Source organism: Drosophila santomea, unplaced genomic scaffold (genome assembly GCF_016746245.2).
Source record: "Drosophila santomea strain STO CAGO 1482 unplaced genomic scaffold, Prin_Dsan_1.1 Segkk81_quiver_pilon_ctg2_scaf, whole genome shotgun sequence".
NCBI lineage: Eukaryota > Metazoa > Arthropoda > Insecta > Diptera > Drosophilidae > Drosophila > Drosophila santomea.
Window position 1 is genome coordinate 83,770 of NW_025319016.1, and position 17,899 is coordinate 101,668.

Below are 17,899 nucleotides of genomic sequence, written 5' to 3' on the forward strand. Positions count from 1 at the left end.
TAAGTTGCAGGCGCTAAATCCGTTTTTGGATAGTGATGGCGTACTTCGAGTTGGTGGACGACTACAAAACGCAATGATACCGTATAATGTAAAACATCCAATTATACTAGATAAGTCACATTTGACGTGGTTAATTGTAAAGGATTCTCACAAAGAAACTCTGCATGGCGGAATTAACATTATGAGAACTTATATTCAGAGGGAGTTCTGGATATTTGGCATACAAAATTCCTTAAAGAAATATTTAAGGGAATGTATTGTATGCATACGATACAAGCAAGAGATGTCCAGTCAACTGATGGGAAATCTGCCAGTTTATCGAGTAACGGCTGATTACTCGTTTCAAAATACTGGAATAGACTACGCCGGACCGTTCCAGATTCGCTGCTCAAAGGGAAGAGGTCAAAAAACGTATAAAGGATACATTTGTGTATTTGTTTGTATGGCAACAAAAGCAATACATTTGGAAGCTGTTAGCGACCTTTCGTCAGACAAATTCCTGGAGGCTCTTCGACGGTTCTTTGCAAGACGAGGCAAGAGTGAGAACATATACTCAGATAATGGAACAAACTTCGTAGGAGCTTCAAGAATATTGGACAAAGAATTTGTAGCTGCCATTAAAAACAATAATGAGTTAGCACCTACACTAGAAAAAGAAGGCATCAAGTGGCACTTTATCCCCCCGGGAAGCCCCCACATGGGAGGTTTATGGGAAGCCGGTGTAAAATCAGTGAAGTATCACCTTAAACGAGTTATTGGTGAAAACAGCTTTACATATGAAGAATTTGCATCACTGCTATGTCAAATCGAAGCAGTACTAAACTCGCGCCCATTAGTCACTGTAAGGAGCGAAAACGATGGTGAGGAAATATTAACGCCGGGTCATTTTCTGGTGGGAAGACCTCTAATTGGAGCTCCTGAACATTTTGACGAAAGTAAGACAATCAGCTCTTTGGATAGATGGAAGCTTATTCAACGCATCAGAGGTGATTTTTGGAAGAAATGGAAAGAGGAGTATCTGGTGTCATTGCAGCAGCGAACCAAATGGCGCCAGGTAAAGCCAAATCTGAAGGAGGGACAGTTGGTTCTTATAAAACATGAGAACACTCACCCTGCAAGATGGCCAATGGGAAGAATCATTAGTACGACTAAAGGACAAGATGATAAAGTCCGGGTAGTCACGGTTAAAACAAGCGATGGGGAAGTAAAAAGATCGCTAAACAAGATCTGTCAACTTCCTGTTAGCGAAGCAAAACCAGCTGGAGCTGCAACGCCATCTAGAACGGAGTCAATGCAGCTACGCAAGGACAAGAAGCAGCGAGTTCCAAAAGGCAAAAGGAATGGCACTGGAAGCATAGCTACTGTGCTATGCTGTTTATTGATGTTGCAAGCTACAACTGCGACAAAAAATTCGGAAGAAATTCCCAAAGAACTTGGAAAAATTTACGACATCGACGCAAAAGCTGCAGTTATGGTAAACAAAATTGGTAAAATTGAAGTCGCTACATCCAGTTGGCAATTACTGTTTTATTATGACATGCAAGCCTATTTTGATGTCATAAAACAATCAGAGGACTTCCTGGAAAAATCCCGCCTGGTTTGCGAAAAAATGGGAGACTTCAAGGACTACTGCGATTTCTTCGGCACGACAATAAGGACAAAAATTGACAACATAAAAGAAAAAGACAAAATACTACGGCACCGTACCAACCGAAAGAAAAGGTTTATACTGTTCTTTGATATCGGAAATGCAAATAGAATACAGGAAAATATGCAAACGATCATAAAAAACGAAAAACATCTAATGGAATATGTTGACAATCAGACCTCGGTCATCAATGCTACGGAAGAATTAGTAAGAACAACTACGATAGAAGCAAACCGGAATTTGGGAAAACTGACCCAACAAGTCAATATTATTGCAGAAACCATGAAGGAGCACTTTATGGTATATAAGGAGTCAATTAAATTCCTTATGTTATCAAATCAAGTGCGAAACTGGATTGAAGAGGCAGAAAGCCTACAAGCAACAGCGATCTCAATGGTAACGGACATTAGTGAAGGAAGAATTCATCCTACACTAATTGCGCCTAACAAAATGCTGGAGGAGCTCGAAAAAGTTAAGCAAAAATTAGGACGAAAACAAATGCTACCGGGTGGAAATTCAGTTATAACGGGTGTTTTTTTTAGAGGTATAGAACTTTAAGTTGGCATTACTGTTCAAGATGGCGACCGATTTAACAGCTGTCAAGTGATTTATTCTCAGTTTGGTTTGGCAATTCGTCATGCGTGCTTACAAAATCCAACTCGTGCAAGAATTGAAACCAAACGATCATCAAGCAAGGCGTAGATTCGTCGAATGGGCCCAAAACGAGATTGCTGTTGTTCCCGATTTTTCATAAGCCTCCAAGATCTTGTGATTTAACACCGCTAGACTACTTTTTGTGGGGCTATGTAAAGTCATTGGTCTATGCGGATAAGCCACAAACGCTAAACCATTTGGAAGACAACATTCGCCGTGTTATTGCCGATATACGGCCAAATATGTTGGAAAAAGTCATTGCAAATTGGACGTCCAGATTGGACTACATCCGAGCCAGCCGTGGCGGTCATATGCCAGAAATCATATTTAAAATGTAATGCCACAAGATTATCTTTCATGTCAATAAAATTCATGTCAATCGAATAATCCATCGTTGTTTTATTGCAATTTAAAGTTCTATACCTCTAAAAAAAACACCCTATACAATTACCACTGATCTATAAACTGATGAAGGCACAAGCTATGTTGAAGGATAATGTCCTATTCATTGAAGCAAAATTGCCGATATACAACAATCAGGAAACGGATCTCTTTGAAGTAATCCCAATACCACTGTGGACAAACGGAACAAAGCTTATTCCGAAATTGAATTCTAAATATTTTGCGTTCAATACCGACATAAACGCATATCACCTAATGTCTGAAATGGAAATTAACCAATGCAGACAAGAGGATTCGACAACATGGCTTTGCGAAAATAATTGGGCATGGAAAAACGCGGATGATCACTCTTGCGAAATATCTCCATTGAAACCAAGCAAGGCACACTCATGCGAAATGATGGAATTCCAAGGCAATTCGTTCATCAAAGAGATAAGTGGATCCAACCGTTGGCTATTTAGACTGTTTCGGAATACAACAGCTAATATAAGATGCAACGAACAGCATCAAGTTATAAGACTGCCCAATCAAGGCATTATACAACTACCTGCAGGATGCACAGCAATATTAGGGGATACAACAATAATTACTCCTCAAAAAGTAATTTCGACAGCGTCTGAAATGTCTATCTTTCCCAGTTTACGAATTATAGATGACAAGGAGACATGGAACGTGGTCCCGCTGAAGCACTTGATTGTCAACAACACTAATGAACTACAAAATCTTCAAATGCGCATCAATACTCTGAAAAATAACAAAGTACACATTGATGACTTGATTTTTCACACGGCAAGCGGACACTCGGCTCTAGCGTTGACAGCGATTATCATAATTATAATGGTCATTTATATCCGGAGGCAACGCATAAATGAGAGACAACTACTGGCCGTACATTTTTCCCCCCCGGAGAATGTCTAAAGATGTGTTTAGACATGATAAGTAGACAAACTATAAATATGTTCTATTTATGGGCTGCAATAAACATGGCATGGGACAACATAAGTGGCAACTACAGATAAGTACGATTGCAGGGGTCTATTGCCGAAGTGTTAAGAGGTATGATCACGCGGGAGGTGATTAGCGCGGTCATAGGTCACAAATATAGATTTAAGATAAACCTCAGCTGCATTGACCAACGCAGACTGCAGCGTCTTACAAGCGCTGCATTATATAATTAGATGATAAGAACCTATGTAAGAATGAATAAAAGGCGATGCCCTCGCAGTAGCGAGTCAGTTAGATTCAAACACCCGAATTGAACTCATTAAGTGTACGCATTAGTTTATAGTGTGTACACCGCCCAAAGCTGCTACGCCCACACTTTTGAAAAATGTTTTGATATTTTTTAATTTGTTGTATTGGTCTTGTAAATTTCTATCGATTGGCAGAAGAAACTTTTTTCCACGCCCACTCTAACGCCCACAAACCGCCCAAAGCTGCCACGCCCACACTTTTTAAAATTTTTTTGATATTTTTTTATTTTTGCATTAGTCGTGTATATTTTTATCGATTTGCCAAACAACTTTTTGCCACGCCCAACTGTCAGTGTTGAAGACTCTTCTCCGCACTTCCACTAGCTGAGTAACGGGTATCAGATAGTCGGGCAACTCGACTCTAGCGTTCTCTCTTGTTTTATAGTCATTTAGTTCAATCTGATGTAATCCAGACATTGGGTCTTGAATGTGGGAAATTGTCAGTTAGCTATTTTTTTTTGATTTGATAATTTCTTTGGTACCGAAAGAAGTGAGCTATTATACTCTGATATAGACGGCTCAAAATAGATACATCTTATCAGCTTACAGACTACTGTTTTAATATATTCTGGGGTTTTGTCATTCAATCTCAGCGTTCGTTTGTAAAAATAGCTAGCTCTTAGCTAATATGAATTTCTTTCAATACCATTAATATCGATGTATTTGGTGTACAAATCGTCATTCAAATACGATTGGAAATTTAAGAATTTTTAAAACTTCTGAAGTTCTTTGTTCATTATTTTTTGCATGCATTTTATATAAATCATAATCGTCAATTAAATCGCTTTGCATATCGTTTTTATTTGTTGTATTTTTAATGCGAAACAACACGTTCTGAGTGTCTAAAATAGTGAATTATACTATTATTCCAGATTGTAATTGGGTACGATTACAAAAATACTAAGGCTGAGATTAATTCTATATTTATATATATATTTAGTGTTGATTTTGTGTGTTTTCCAATCGTATACTTCGGACACATCTATCGTTGTTGCCGTTATTATTATAATTGTGGAACCTTATTTTGGTTATTTCCTCCGCGGTAGCCACTTTGGCCTCTGTAATTATTATAATAACCTCGGCTATTACCTATATGCTATACAGAGGATGTAATAACCTCTATAGTGTCTTCTTGTGTTGAAGAATAGAACACCATTCAAGTTGCCTGGTATTTCTATCGAGCGATGAATATAATTATACCCGTTACTCGTAGAGTAAAAGGGTATACTAGATTCGTTGAAAAGTATGTAACAGGCAGAAGGAAGCGTTTCCGACCATATAAAGTATATATATTCTTGATCAGGATCAATAGCCGAGTCGATCTGGCCATGTCCGTCTGTCCGTCCGTCTGTCTGTCCGTCTGTCCGTCTGTCTGTCTGTCCGTCCGTATGAACGCTGTGATCTCAGGAACTACAAAAGCTAGAAAGTTGAGATTAAGCATACAGACTCCAGAGACATAGACGCAGCGCAAGTTTATTGATTCATGCTGCCACGCCCACTCTAACGCCCACAAACCGCCCAAATCTGCCACGCCCACACTTTTGAAAAATGTTTTGATATTTTTTAATTTTTTTATTAGTCTTGTAAATTTCTATCGATTTGCAAAAAAACTTTTTGCCACGCCCACTCTAACGCCCACAAACCGCCCAAATCTGCCACGCCCACACTTTTGAAAAATGTTTTGATATTTTTTCATTTTTGTATTGGTCTTGTAAATTTCTATCGATTTGCCAAAAAACTTTTTGCCACGCCCACTCTAACGCCCTCAAACCGCCCAAAGCTGCTACGCCCACACTTTTGAAAAATGTTTTGATATTTTTTCATTTTTGTATTAGTCTTGTAAATTTCTATCTATTTGCCAAAAAACTTTTTGCCACGCCCACTCTTACGCCCACAAACCGCCAAAAACTGTCAGTGTTAAAGACTCTCCTTTGCACTTCCACTAGCTGAGTAACGGGTATCAGATAGTCGGGGAACTCGACTATAGCGTTCTCTCTTGTTTTCAATTACGTTTCTTTGATAATGAATACGTCCAAGTTTTCTGAGTCTAGGCCGTTATCAATGTATGCAGTTTCAAGCAAATTATTCTATTTCATTCCAATGGTGGCGGTTGCGTGTTTAACAATTGGGCTTTAATAGCATCAGATTAGCCTTTGACTGATGCTGTTAACCTATTAACCCACAAACCGCCAAAAATTGTCAGTGTTGAAGTCTCTCCTTCGCACTTCCACTAGCTGAGTAACGGTTATCAGATAGTCGGGGAACTCGTCTATAACGTTCTCTCTTGTTTCATTTTCGACTTTGTACGAATTAGTGTCGGCAGAAGGGTTGCCACAGTTTTTTAATAGGCATTATGTAATTTATATACCTCTTCGAATGCGTGCATTATCAGTATACAAATTATTAGTATAAAAATCCCAGCAGCAGCAAAACAAAAATAATCAAATCAGTAGTTTCTACTTTATTTATACGTCTAATCGGGCAGATATGCTTCCGCCTAATTTTACAAATTTGTGGCTTAATTAGTGTTTATACATATATGCAGTGACATATCCCTAAGACTTAAGCACATGCCTACACACTACACTACCCAACAGATACCAGATACCTGATAAGTCACCCACTGGTAGACTCAGCATCCGTAGCTTAATTTAAACATTCCTTTCTTAAGCCCTCGCATAATCTTCACGTTCCCACGATCAAAGCTCGGACTCACAATCCCGAAAAATAGAAGTATTAGATTTCAATAAACAAAATTATAAGAATCTAAGAGCACTTGTATCCAAGAGCGAATGCACTTGAATCCAAGAGAAATGCAAAGACTATTAAAGTCAGCAACTCCAAAGCTTTCTCTCTTCATTTGATCAGAACCCTAAAGTCTAAAGTCCATATTAGAAAAGCTCGATACCGAGGTTGGAACGTCAATCAAATCAGAGTAATTAGAAGAGTTCAGTTTAAGGCCTAATTATAATCGGTCGGTGTTCTTCTCAACTAAAAATATTGTAATCATTCAGTAAAATAAAATAATATTTTTTTTACATATGAGTACTGCGATTATTTAATTGGCGCATCTGTTAAATAAAGAGTCCTTTTAGTACGGTACTGATCCATTGAAGGATACGCTATACAACTAGCTATCCAGGATCGGCGAATTCTGGTCAGTAACAATTTTAAATCCCGTGCGGTCGGAAACAAAATGAATTAAAATGTTTAATTCTGTAACTTAAAACAAAAAATTAAAATAAACACCGTGTATCCAGAGACTACAAATACACCATGGCAGTTAAGCAACTTTCGGAAACCCACATAAATCAATTATTAAATAAAATGAAAGAACTGAACTTCTACGATGGCACACCTGGCAAGCTGTATGTGGTTGTTAACCAGGTTGAGCAGCTACTTAATTTATATCCTACCCAAGATGCCAGACAAGCACATGCTATCTACGGAGCAGTAAAACGGTTACTAGTAGATGCAGCATTGGAGGTCGTGACCCAAGAAAGACTAAATACATGGCTGGATACAAAGACGGCCTTGGTGATGGCATTCAAGGATCACAGGCCCCACATAAAACTTATAAGACAACTGGAGGATACATCATACCCGGGAAGCATCTGTAAGTTCATCGAGAAGCTCGAATCATAATATTGGATTATGTTTGACAAGTCAGAATTAGAAAGCGGCCCTGTAAATAAATCAAATTACACTGAAATGTTAGAAAGAACTGTTAAATCTGTAATAGATCGAAAATTGTCGGATAGAATTTATATGTCATTGGCACACAAAGATATTGATACTATTATCAATAATTAAAACAAGCTTCAATGGAGCTAGGCCTCTATGACGCCAGTCCAGAAAATCAGCGTTCTAATAGATCAGAAGGGAACAGACGCAGGAACAGGGGAAATCATAGTCAAAGCAATAATCAAAGATATTACAATAATAGATGCCGGTAAAAAGGCAACGCGAGAGTCAAAGTGGCCAAAGCAGAATGGATGTAAATTTTCATCGAACTGCCTCGGACACTCAATTGACACAGGAGGACGTACCAGTACCCATGTGCGAATAGGTTATCATAACAAAATTTACAAGGGAATGTTCGACACAGGTTCATCAATCAATATCATAAGGGAAAATTTTGAAAATTTAGAAGAAAACAAGAGAGAACGCTATAGTCGAGTTCCCCGACTATCTGATACCCGTTACTCAGCTAGTGGAAGTGCAAAGGAAAGTCTTCAACACGGACAGTTTTTGGCGGTTTGTGGGCGTTAGAGTGGGCGTGGCAAAAAGTTTTTTGGCAAATCGATAGAAATTTACAGGACTAATACAAAAATGAAAAAATATCAAAACATTTTGCAAAAGTGTGGCCGTGGCAGCTTTGGGCGGTTTGTGGGCGTTAGAGTGGGCATGGCAAAAAGTTTTTTTGCAAATCGATAGAAACTTACAAGACAAAAAAAAAAAAATGAAAAAATATTAAAACATTTTTCAAAAGTGTGGGCGTGGCAGTTTTGGGCGTTAGAGTGGGCGTGGCAACCTGAATCGACAAACTTGCGCTGCTTCTATGTCTCTGGAGTCTATGTTTAATCTCAACTTTCTAGCTTTTGTAGTTCCTGGGATCTCGACGTTCATACGGACGGACAAACGGACGGACAGACGGACATGGCCAGATCGACTCGCCTCTTGATCCTGATCAAGAATATATATACTTTATATGGTCGGAAACGCTTCCTTCTGCCTGTTACATACTTTTCAACGAATCTAGTATACCCTTTTACTCTACGAGTAACGGGTATAATAAAGAAGATCTAACAGTATATAATGTATAATAATAATGAAGCCCACTTCAGTATGTCCGTCTGTTCAGAAATTCTATATCCACAAATTTTCCGACCATTATGATTTCCTGTTAGGCCGAAAGTATCTAGAGGATACGAAAGCTAAGATAGATTATGATAACGAGACGGTAACTCTAGGTTCAAGAACCTTTAAGTTTTTTTATGGAGAAAAGAAGGGCGAGACCGCGTCTAAATGCCTCGACCCACAGCAAAAGGACGATTCTGCTCCAGTGGAGGAAATCAATCCATAGATGCAAAGCATCAACAACAGAAGAAGAAGACCGCATTACCAAAATGCTACACTTCAAAAGTTGTTAGTGACACAGTGGACAATGATGTAACACATCTCGCTACCATGTCCGATCCCACAACGATATAGTCAACTTCGCGATCAACAATGAGTTACGCGAATGTAACGAGTACAGACGAACATCTAAATGTAGAGGAAATTGAATGTTTAAAGAAAGTTCTATACGAATATAGAGACATTCAGTACAAGGAAGGCGAAAATTTGACCTTCACCAGTACTATTAAACATGACATCCAGACTCAGCATCAGGATCCAGTATACCAGTATACAGTATGGTATGGCTCAATAATATCAAAGAGCCGATCATGAAATTACAAAGGTGGAAAATCAGACTTAACGAATTCGATTATAAAATAAAATATCTTCCAGGCAAAGAAAACTATGTCGCAGATGCTCTTTCTTGCACAAAGATAGAAGAAGTCATGGTTGGCGAAGACGCAAACAGCGCAGACGCAACTATACATAGTGCTAATGAAGATAATTTAAATTATATATCCATAATGGAGCGACCAATCTATTTCTTCTCTAGACAAATAGAGATAGAAAAAGGCGACAGTGACACAGCAAGTGTAAGCCTCTACTTTCAAAAACTAAAGATACAAATAATTTATAAAGAAATTACACTTGAACTCGCCAAAACCTTCATTAAGGAATATGTGTGCACCAAGAAAAGTGAAATTTACTTCCCTAATGATGATAATTTTCTGATCTTCCAGAGGGCATTTACCGAAATCATAAGCCCTAACAATTTTACAAAACTACTGAGATGTACCACGAAGCTAATTGATATACTAACTTATGCGGAATTTAAGGATTTAATCCTAAAGAAACATAAGAAACTTTTACACTCAGGTATAGAAAAAACCATTAATTGGTTTAAAGAAAAATACTATTACCCGAATAGTCAAAAGCTAATTCAAAATATTAACAATGAATGTGAAATCTGTAATCTTGCAAAAACAGAACATCGAGACACAAAATTAACACATAAAACAACACCAGAAATATTTCACACTAGGGAAAAATATGTGATAGATTTTTATCTCACGGGTAACCAGATCTTCCTATCTTGTATTGATATTTATTTAAAATTTGCTTCACTAGTTGTAGTAAAAAGTAGAGATTGGCTAGAAGCGAAAAGAGCCATTACTAAACAAGAGAGCACGCTATAGTCGAGTTCCCCGACTATCTGATACCCGTTACTCAGCTAGTGGAAGTGCGAAGGAGAGTCTTCAACACTGACAGTTTTTGGCGGTTTGTGGGCGTTAGAGTGGGCGTGGAAAAAAGGTTTTTGGTAAATCGATAGAAATTTACTAGACCAATTCAAAAAGGGAAAAATATTGAATTATTTTTCAAAAGTGTAGGCGTGACAGTTTTGGGCGGTTTGTGGGCGTTAGAGTGGGCGTGGCAACATGAATCGACAAACTTGCACTGAGTCTATGTCTCTGGAGTCTGTATGCCTAATCTCAACTTTCTAGCTTTTATAGTTCCTGAGATCTCGACGTTCATACGGACAGACAGACGGACAGACGGACAGACGGACGGACAGACGGACAGACGGACATGGCCAGATCGACTCGGCTATTGATCCTGATCAAGAATATATATACTTTATATGGTCGGAAACGCTTCCTTCTGCCTGTTACATACTTTTCAACGAATCTAGTATACCCTTTTACTCTACGAGTAACGAGTATAAATATTCAATGATATGGGAAAGCCACAGGAAATTAAAGCGGACAAGGATTCAGCTTTTATGTGCATAGCTTTGCAAAACTGGTTAAGTTCCGAAGGCGTAAAAATTTCTGTAACAACCAGCAAAAATGGTATATCTGATATAGAAAGATTTCACAAGACCGTAAATGAAAAGCTGAGAATCATCGGTAGTGAACAAAATATTGAAGATAGGTTTACAAGATTGGAAACAATCTAATACGTCTATAATCATAAAACTAAACATAACAGTACAAAACGATCACCGCAGACATTTTTCTGTATGCAGGCAGCCCAGACTTTAATGTACAACAGAACAAAATAGATAAGATCGAATATCTTAATAAGAATAGGAATTATTTTGAAGTTGATATAAAATATAGACAGGCTCAACTCGTAGAGTAAAATCACCAATCCATTTAAAAAGACAGGAAGGATTGAACAAGTAGACAGTAAACATTTTGAGGAAACAAACCGCGGCAGGAAAATCGTTAATTATAAATCAAAATTCAAGAAACAAAAAAATATTAATAAGAGCAAATACGAAAATTCCAGACCAGCCAGAGAAGCGCAAAGTACGCAATATATTTCTAATAATGCTTAGTTGCATGTTACCACTTATCACTATGGTCAAATGCAGCAACATCGAAGTAAACCCAATAAGTGCGAAAAATGGATATCTTATATTCCAAACCGGAACGATGGAAATTCCAACCAGCTACGAATACCACTATTTGAGTATAAACATAACAAAAACAATGCTTATGTTCGAAAATCTAATAACTGAAGCAAACGACTATCCCAATGTACCTCAGATACAATATTTAGTCGATAAACTAGAACGGGAAATAAATATATTAAGAATTATTAACAGAAGCAAAAGAGGTCTTTTGAACGTAGTAGGGAAGGCATATAAATACTTATTTGGTACATTAGATGAAGCCGACAGGGAGGAGCTAGAGGAAAAAATTAATAACATGTCAGAAGCCTCCGTGAAAACCCATGATCTAAACATGGTTATCGACGTAATTAACAGCGGTATAGACATAATTAATAGGCTCAAGGTGGAAAAAGAACAGAACCAACAAATTGCGATACTGATACAGAATACATAGAAGATTCGAGTTAGGTATGCAATTAACCAGATTAAGAATCTTTAACCCAAAATTACCATAACACAATTATTTGAAACACGTAAATTCGGAGAAAATGCTAAAGATAAAAACATCAACTTGGCTCAAGACAGACACGAATATTTGGCAAATGTATTGTTGGACTTATTAAACAAGAGCCAACTCAATGCAAATACATTAAAACCCAAAGAAATTTCCAAATAAATTATATATAGAACAGAATATACTTTTGTTATGGAATATTCCTGAAAAAGTTGTCAACCAAGATTGTACAAACAACAAAATATTAATATCAGGAAACAACATCATGAAAATTAAAAATTGTACCATGCAAATAGATGAATTCCTAATTTCTAATCTCTAAATCTAGCAAATTTTACTCAAACGATTTATATTACCAACAATGTTACACGTTTAGAACCAATAAATCACTTAGAAACAAGAGAAATAATAAAAATTGCATGTAAACACTACAGTTTTGTCCATATTATATGCATTACAACTTTTGTCATCTTGATAATTAGTTTGACTCTGTATTTAGCATATAAGTTTAAAAATATACCCAAGAAAATTATTGTCAAATATTGTAAACAAAAAGAAGAACACCACCTTGAAACTAATGTCAAGGAAAATATTCAACCAGAAAACAATGTTATGATATATCCAAATTTAACGACCTGAGGACAGGCCAAATTCAATGATTGGGGGAGTGACATATCCATAAGTCCCTAAGACTTAAGCACATGCCTACACAGTAATACACATACAACATGTACACAGAAACACACCCTACACTACTCTGGATGTACCCAACAGATACCAGATACCTGATAAGTCACCCACTGGTAGACTAAACATCCGTAGCTTAATTTAAACATTCCTTTCTTAAGCCCTCGCATAATCTTCAAGTTCCCACGTTCAAAGCTCGGACTCGCAATCCCGAAAAATAGAAGTATTAGATTTCAATAAACAAAGTTATAAGAATCTAAGAGCACTTGTGTCCAAGAGCAATTGCACTTGAATCCAAGAAAAAAGCAAAGACAATTAAAGTCAGCAACTCCAAAGCTTTCTCTCTTCATTTGATCAGAACCCTAAAGTCTAAAGTCCATATTAGAAAAGCTCGATACCGAGACTGGAACGTCAATCAAATCAGAGTAATTAGTAGAGTTCAGTTTTAAGGCCTAATTATAATCGGTCGGTGTTCTTCTCAACTAAAAATATTGTAATCATTCAGTAAAATAAAATAAAATTTTTTTTTACATATGATAAGTATTGCGATTATTTAATTATATATATATTGTATATTTTAACTGGAACTTTTATTACGTGCTCTCTACCCTCGATGATTTCTGATGCCCTGCTCCCTCAGTGTCGCAAGGAGTGGTGTGCCCCTCGCGCTTGTGACTTATGGAGTCAGGCGGTACCGTTGCAAGTCATCGCACAGGTCTTCGGTATTATACAAGTGGATTTGCAGGCCGTGCTGAAGAGTGCTTTTTGGCAGTCTTCCAGACAGACGTCTGCTCTCTTTGTATTCTTTTGGAGGTGGAGGTTAAATTAGTAATTTTTCTTTTACGCACTTGGGCCTGGCTATTAATTAAATGTTACTGATGTATTGATACAGTGGGTATCCAATATGTGTGCTTACCATATAGGTTATGCGCTCTCTTGTATTTATTTGAAATTGAGTTTTTATATTCAGCACTTTTACTGGTGATATATTTTTTCGTTAGTATTTTCGTTTCGGTATTCGTGTGTTGAGCTCACAAATCATCTGGAATGGTTTGTCATTAAAATTTTAAATAAGTTCAGGCAATCCCACTTAGATGAATTTAGTTATTCTTATAAGTTTTATTTATATTATTATCTGTGTATGTTACGAATTTACGAACCTTAATGTTTTAAGTGGAGTATTGATTTAAGTGTTTTGCAGAGTGTTTTGTTTACCGTGGGCATGATTGGTAAATACTTAAAGTGTGTTGGTTGTTGCTGGTCGAAGGCAAATGGTCAATTACATGAATCAAACCGAAAAAATCAGTGAGAGTCGAAATCAGTACTCGAGTATGAACAAATATGTTTGACTCGTTGCAGCTCTCTGTTACTTACCCACCTATAAATTCGACAAGGTATATAAATTAAAAATATATCATTTTTGTACTTTCAAAGTGTTATGAAATATTTTTTCTCCGAGGGGTGCGGACCTTGTCGCTGGGTACCCTTTTCTTGGGCTACGGATTGTCGTCGTCACCAAACGCCTGGTGAAACAACAACACGCCGACCCCACGTCTGCTCTGACTGGTGGCGCCGGTACCACGGCTGCTCGGTCCGCACGGACACATCAGGCAATCGCCTGGGTCACGTACGTTGTTTCCGACACAGTCGACCGGGTTTTCACCACAATTCCTGCCGCTTCTTCGGGTCCTTGCTCGGCCTGGCCCTGCCTGTTAAATGCTTCCCGACTAATCGTGCTTCGTCGTATTAAACCTCAGCTACCTGTGTCTCAATTCGGAGACTTTCCTTGTCCCGAACGTCTCGACGTAGCGATCTTGTTCCTTGGTGACTATCACGGCTATAGCTCCGTTGCTGACTTCGTTTCTTCACGTTGTTGACTCGTATACTTGTTCTCCTTGACCGTCCTGCTTCCAGCGTTCGGCCTGCTTATATAGGCCTCCTTTTACGGTTTATCCTTCTTGTCTCCAGTCTCCGGATCCAAAGTCCAGCTGATACCGTTATTATCCTTACCCTGACACGTCGACGCCTACCGTTGACTTGCCATCCTGCTCCAGATCGTGCCGTCTCTTTCTCGCTCTCCATGATCTCTCCTTCAAACCGTCTGTTCTCCAAACTCTCTTTCTACCGGTTCTGTTTCTCCAAACTCTCTTTCTACCGTTTCGGTAACTCTCTTTCTACAACTCCTCGGCTTTGCACTGCCGTTACTACGCGTAGACTTGTTGCGTAACTGGCAACGGCAGGCCCTCCCCATGCAATCTTTATTTAGAGGAACTCCATAGCTGCATGGTCTCACAATTTGAAGGCATCAATGTTGCCCCCGAAGATGTGAGGCCTGCGCAAAATGCGAGACGGCACACAGATAGCGACTGTGATGCTCAGTGCAAACGATGCAATCACTGTGCTTAAAAGGGGCTCGGTTAACGTAGGCTGGTCACGGTGCCGCAACAACCAGGATGTACGTCCTACAAGATGCTTCAGGTGCTTGGGATATGGCCATAGGGCAACCAACTGCAAGGCAGCCGACCGCTCCGACTGCTGTCTGCGGTGCGGCGTGTAAGGGCATAAGGCAAAAGGATGCGTGACCCCGCCAAAATGCCTCATTTCCAGCGAGAATGTCGATAGGAATCACTCGACAGGTGGCTTTGCGTGCCCCACCTACAAGGCGAACATCAAGAGCCGTCGCGATGATGCTGGACGCAATTAAAATCATCCAGCTTAATGTCAACCACTGCGCAGCTGCTCAGAGCCTCCTGGCTCAGACTGCGGCGGAGAGCAGCATAGACATCATGCTCTTAAGCGACCCCTATTTCCCGGGAATTGGAAACCCTTCGATGATCTTGGACGAGTCAGGCAAAGCGGTTATAAAGTGTTGCAGCCCTCTCCACGTCCAGGAACGGTCCTACTTCCCGATGCGTGGTATAACATATGCGAGGGTGAAGGGTGTGCATATTTATATCTGCTACGCCCCGCCTAGCGACAGCACTGACCAATTCATTTATTGACGTCACATTTGTCAGCAGAGGCTTAGTGGCTAACTCAAGCTGGACGGTACTGGACGTGGTAACGCTGAGCGATCACGCTCTGATCATTTTTAGTATCTCATCGACTGGCACAATCAGAAGCCAACCGAGAAGATCACTTGGGCAAGCATGGGATACCAGGAAGTTCGATGAGGATATGCTGCAATATCAGATCGACACCCTACTAATCCCAACGGGTGACGCAGAGACAATGGCGGCGGAGCTTATGAAAATACTCGTAGCAACGTGCGTTGCTACGTATACTGTTGGAGCCCCGTCCTTCAACAGTTGCGATCGGAATGCCTCAAGGCTAGGAGGAGAGCACAACGAGCCAGAGGTAGCCCTCATCAAACGGAGCTTTTGGAAGCTTTTAAAGCCAAGCGAACTGCGTTCAAGCACGGATTCTCGGCGGCCAAGGCACAGGCCTACAAGAACCTGCTGGATAGCGTAGACGACGACACCTGGGGTCTGGCCTATAAGCTGGTAAGCAACAAACTGCGGAAGAGAGATGTCCCCCCTTCGGATCCTGATGTCCTGGCCAACATCGTTGCGGAGTTATTCCCGATACAGTCGACCACATGGCAGCCATTAGCCGCAGCTCCAGTCTCCGACTTCCCGAGCATCACTGCACACGAGGTTGTGGAGGCAGCAAGGCGCATCCAGGCTAACAAAGCCCCTGGACTTGATGGCATTCCGGGAGTAGTTGTCAAAGCAGTGGCGTTGTCTAGACCGGACATCTTTAGGGACACCTTTCAGCAGTGCCTCCTGGACGGAGTCTTTCCAGCAAGGTGGAAAAGCCAGAAGATGGTACTTTTTCTTAAATGGAAAGGTTCCGCACAAGTTGCAGACAGCTACCGCCCACTATGCCATCTGGACATAGTAGGAAAGCTATTTAAGCGCATCCTATATGCCCGAATAGAGGCTGTAACCGAGAGCATAAATGGTCTAAGCAGCCACCAATATGGCTTTCGAAAGGGAAAGAGTACCCTCAACGAGAAACATTGCCAAGAACGCGCTCGAGGGCAACAGATGGATAGGTGGCAGAAAAGAATACTGGGCGATTGTCACGCTGGACGTTAAAAACGCATTTAACATGGCAAGATGGCCTTTAATCCTCGATGCAATGTACACGATGGGTATCCCGGGTAGAAATCGTATCTTCTGATATGATACGGAAAATGGACCGAAAAGTTACCGAGTCTCGGCTATCCTTCAAGGATCATGCTAAATACGCTAGCAGGAAGGCAGCCATCACATCGGCAGCCATATCTCGACTTATGCCCAACGTGGGAGGCCCCAGAGACCCAGCCAGGAGGCTATTGGTAACCGTAGCAAAGGCAACCCTTCTATACGCTGCGCCAATTTGGAGTGACGCCACCGTGCCGGGTCGAATGAGGTGTATCGTCCTTTAGGTCTAACCAAAGCTCTTTCCAGAACCACAGTTGTAACACCCGAAAGCGCACTTTTGTTTAGATCGCTTGTGTCACAGCGATTTCTATTCACTTGTCTTTCCTGGTTCGTAGTTTATGCACCTAATTGTTCCTATCTAAGTACCCATTTATTTTATTTCTCATGAAAAGTAATCTGTTTGAAACATTGAAATTAAAAGTGTTTTATAAAAGTATTTCCCAGTTTCTTTGCTCGCACGAAACATATGTTGTAAGCAATAAGTAATAATATTAATTTCGTTAAACCTTTACTGTAAATAATCATTTTTTCTTTTATTTTTTTTTAGGAACAACTGGTCATTGTTTTCACCAAAAACAAATATTCTATGGCTGTCATATGTTATCGCTAAGTTATTAGATAGCGTGAAATATAAAAATATCAATACAAAGGTTCACAGGATGTACATTGACAAAATAAAGGAATTGCAAAACATTATAATGACATTTGAAAGTGCTACTCATTGCGCTACTTATATGTTTAATTTAAATTAAGATGTATGTATGTACTGATTGAACTATTTTGGATTAATAAAAAATATCTCAAATAATATGTAAAAGTCAGTTTAAGAATATGCAAAATAAAATAATCTAATAGGTCGATTTAAATATAATTAAATATAATTAAATATTTCGACTGCAAAAATTGATTTCCTTATAAGTTTTCGCTCAGTAAAGCACTACACGACCCAGTACTATATAATTTCCATAAAACATTTCGTTCTAGTCGCATCACGGTGTTATTCTTTTCGAGTAG

General features: G+C 39.3%; 1 protein-coding gene across 5 annotated transcripts in view; it reads left to right on the forward strand.

The window, feature by feature from the left end:
* LOC120457831 (serine/threonine-protein kinase haspin homolog) overlaps window positions 1–17,652 on the forward strand; it is an 83,525-nt gene extending 65,873 nt beyond the window's left edge. For 2 of the 5 annotated variants that reach the window (XM_039645328.1, XM_039645330.1), the window contains one exon: window positions 17,433–17,652. In XM_039645328.1, coding sequence (XP_039501262.1) covers window positions 17,433–17,637 — 205 coding nt within the window. In that variant the 3' untranslated portion in view covers window positions 17,638–17,652. The remainder of the gene's footprint in view (window positions 1–17,432) is intronic. The other 3 variants (XR_005617091.2, XR_005617092.2, XR_005617093.1) reach the window with 3 other exon arrangements.
* Window positions 17,653–17,899: the final 247 nt, after the last annotated feature.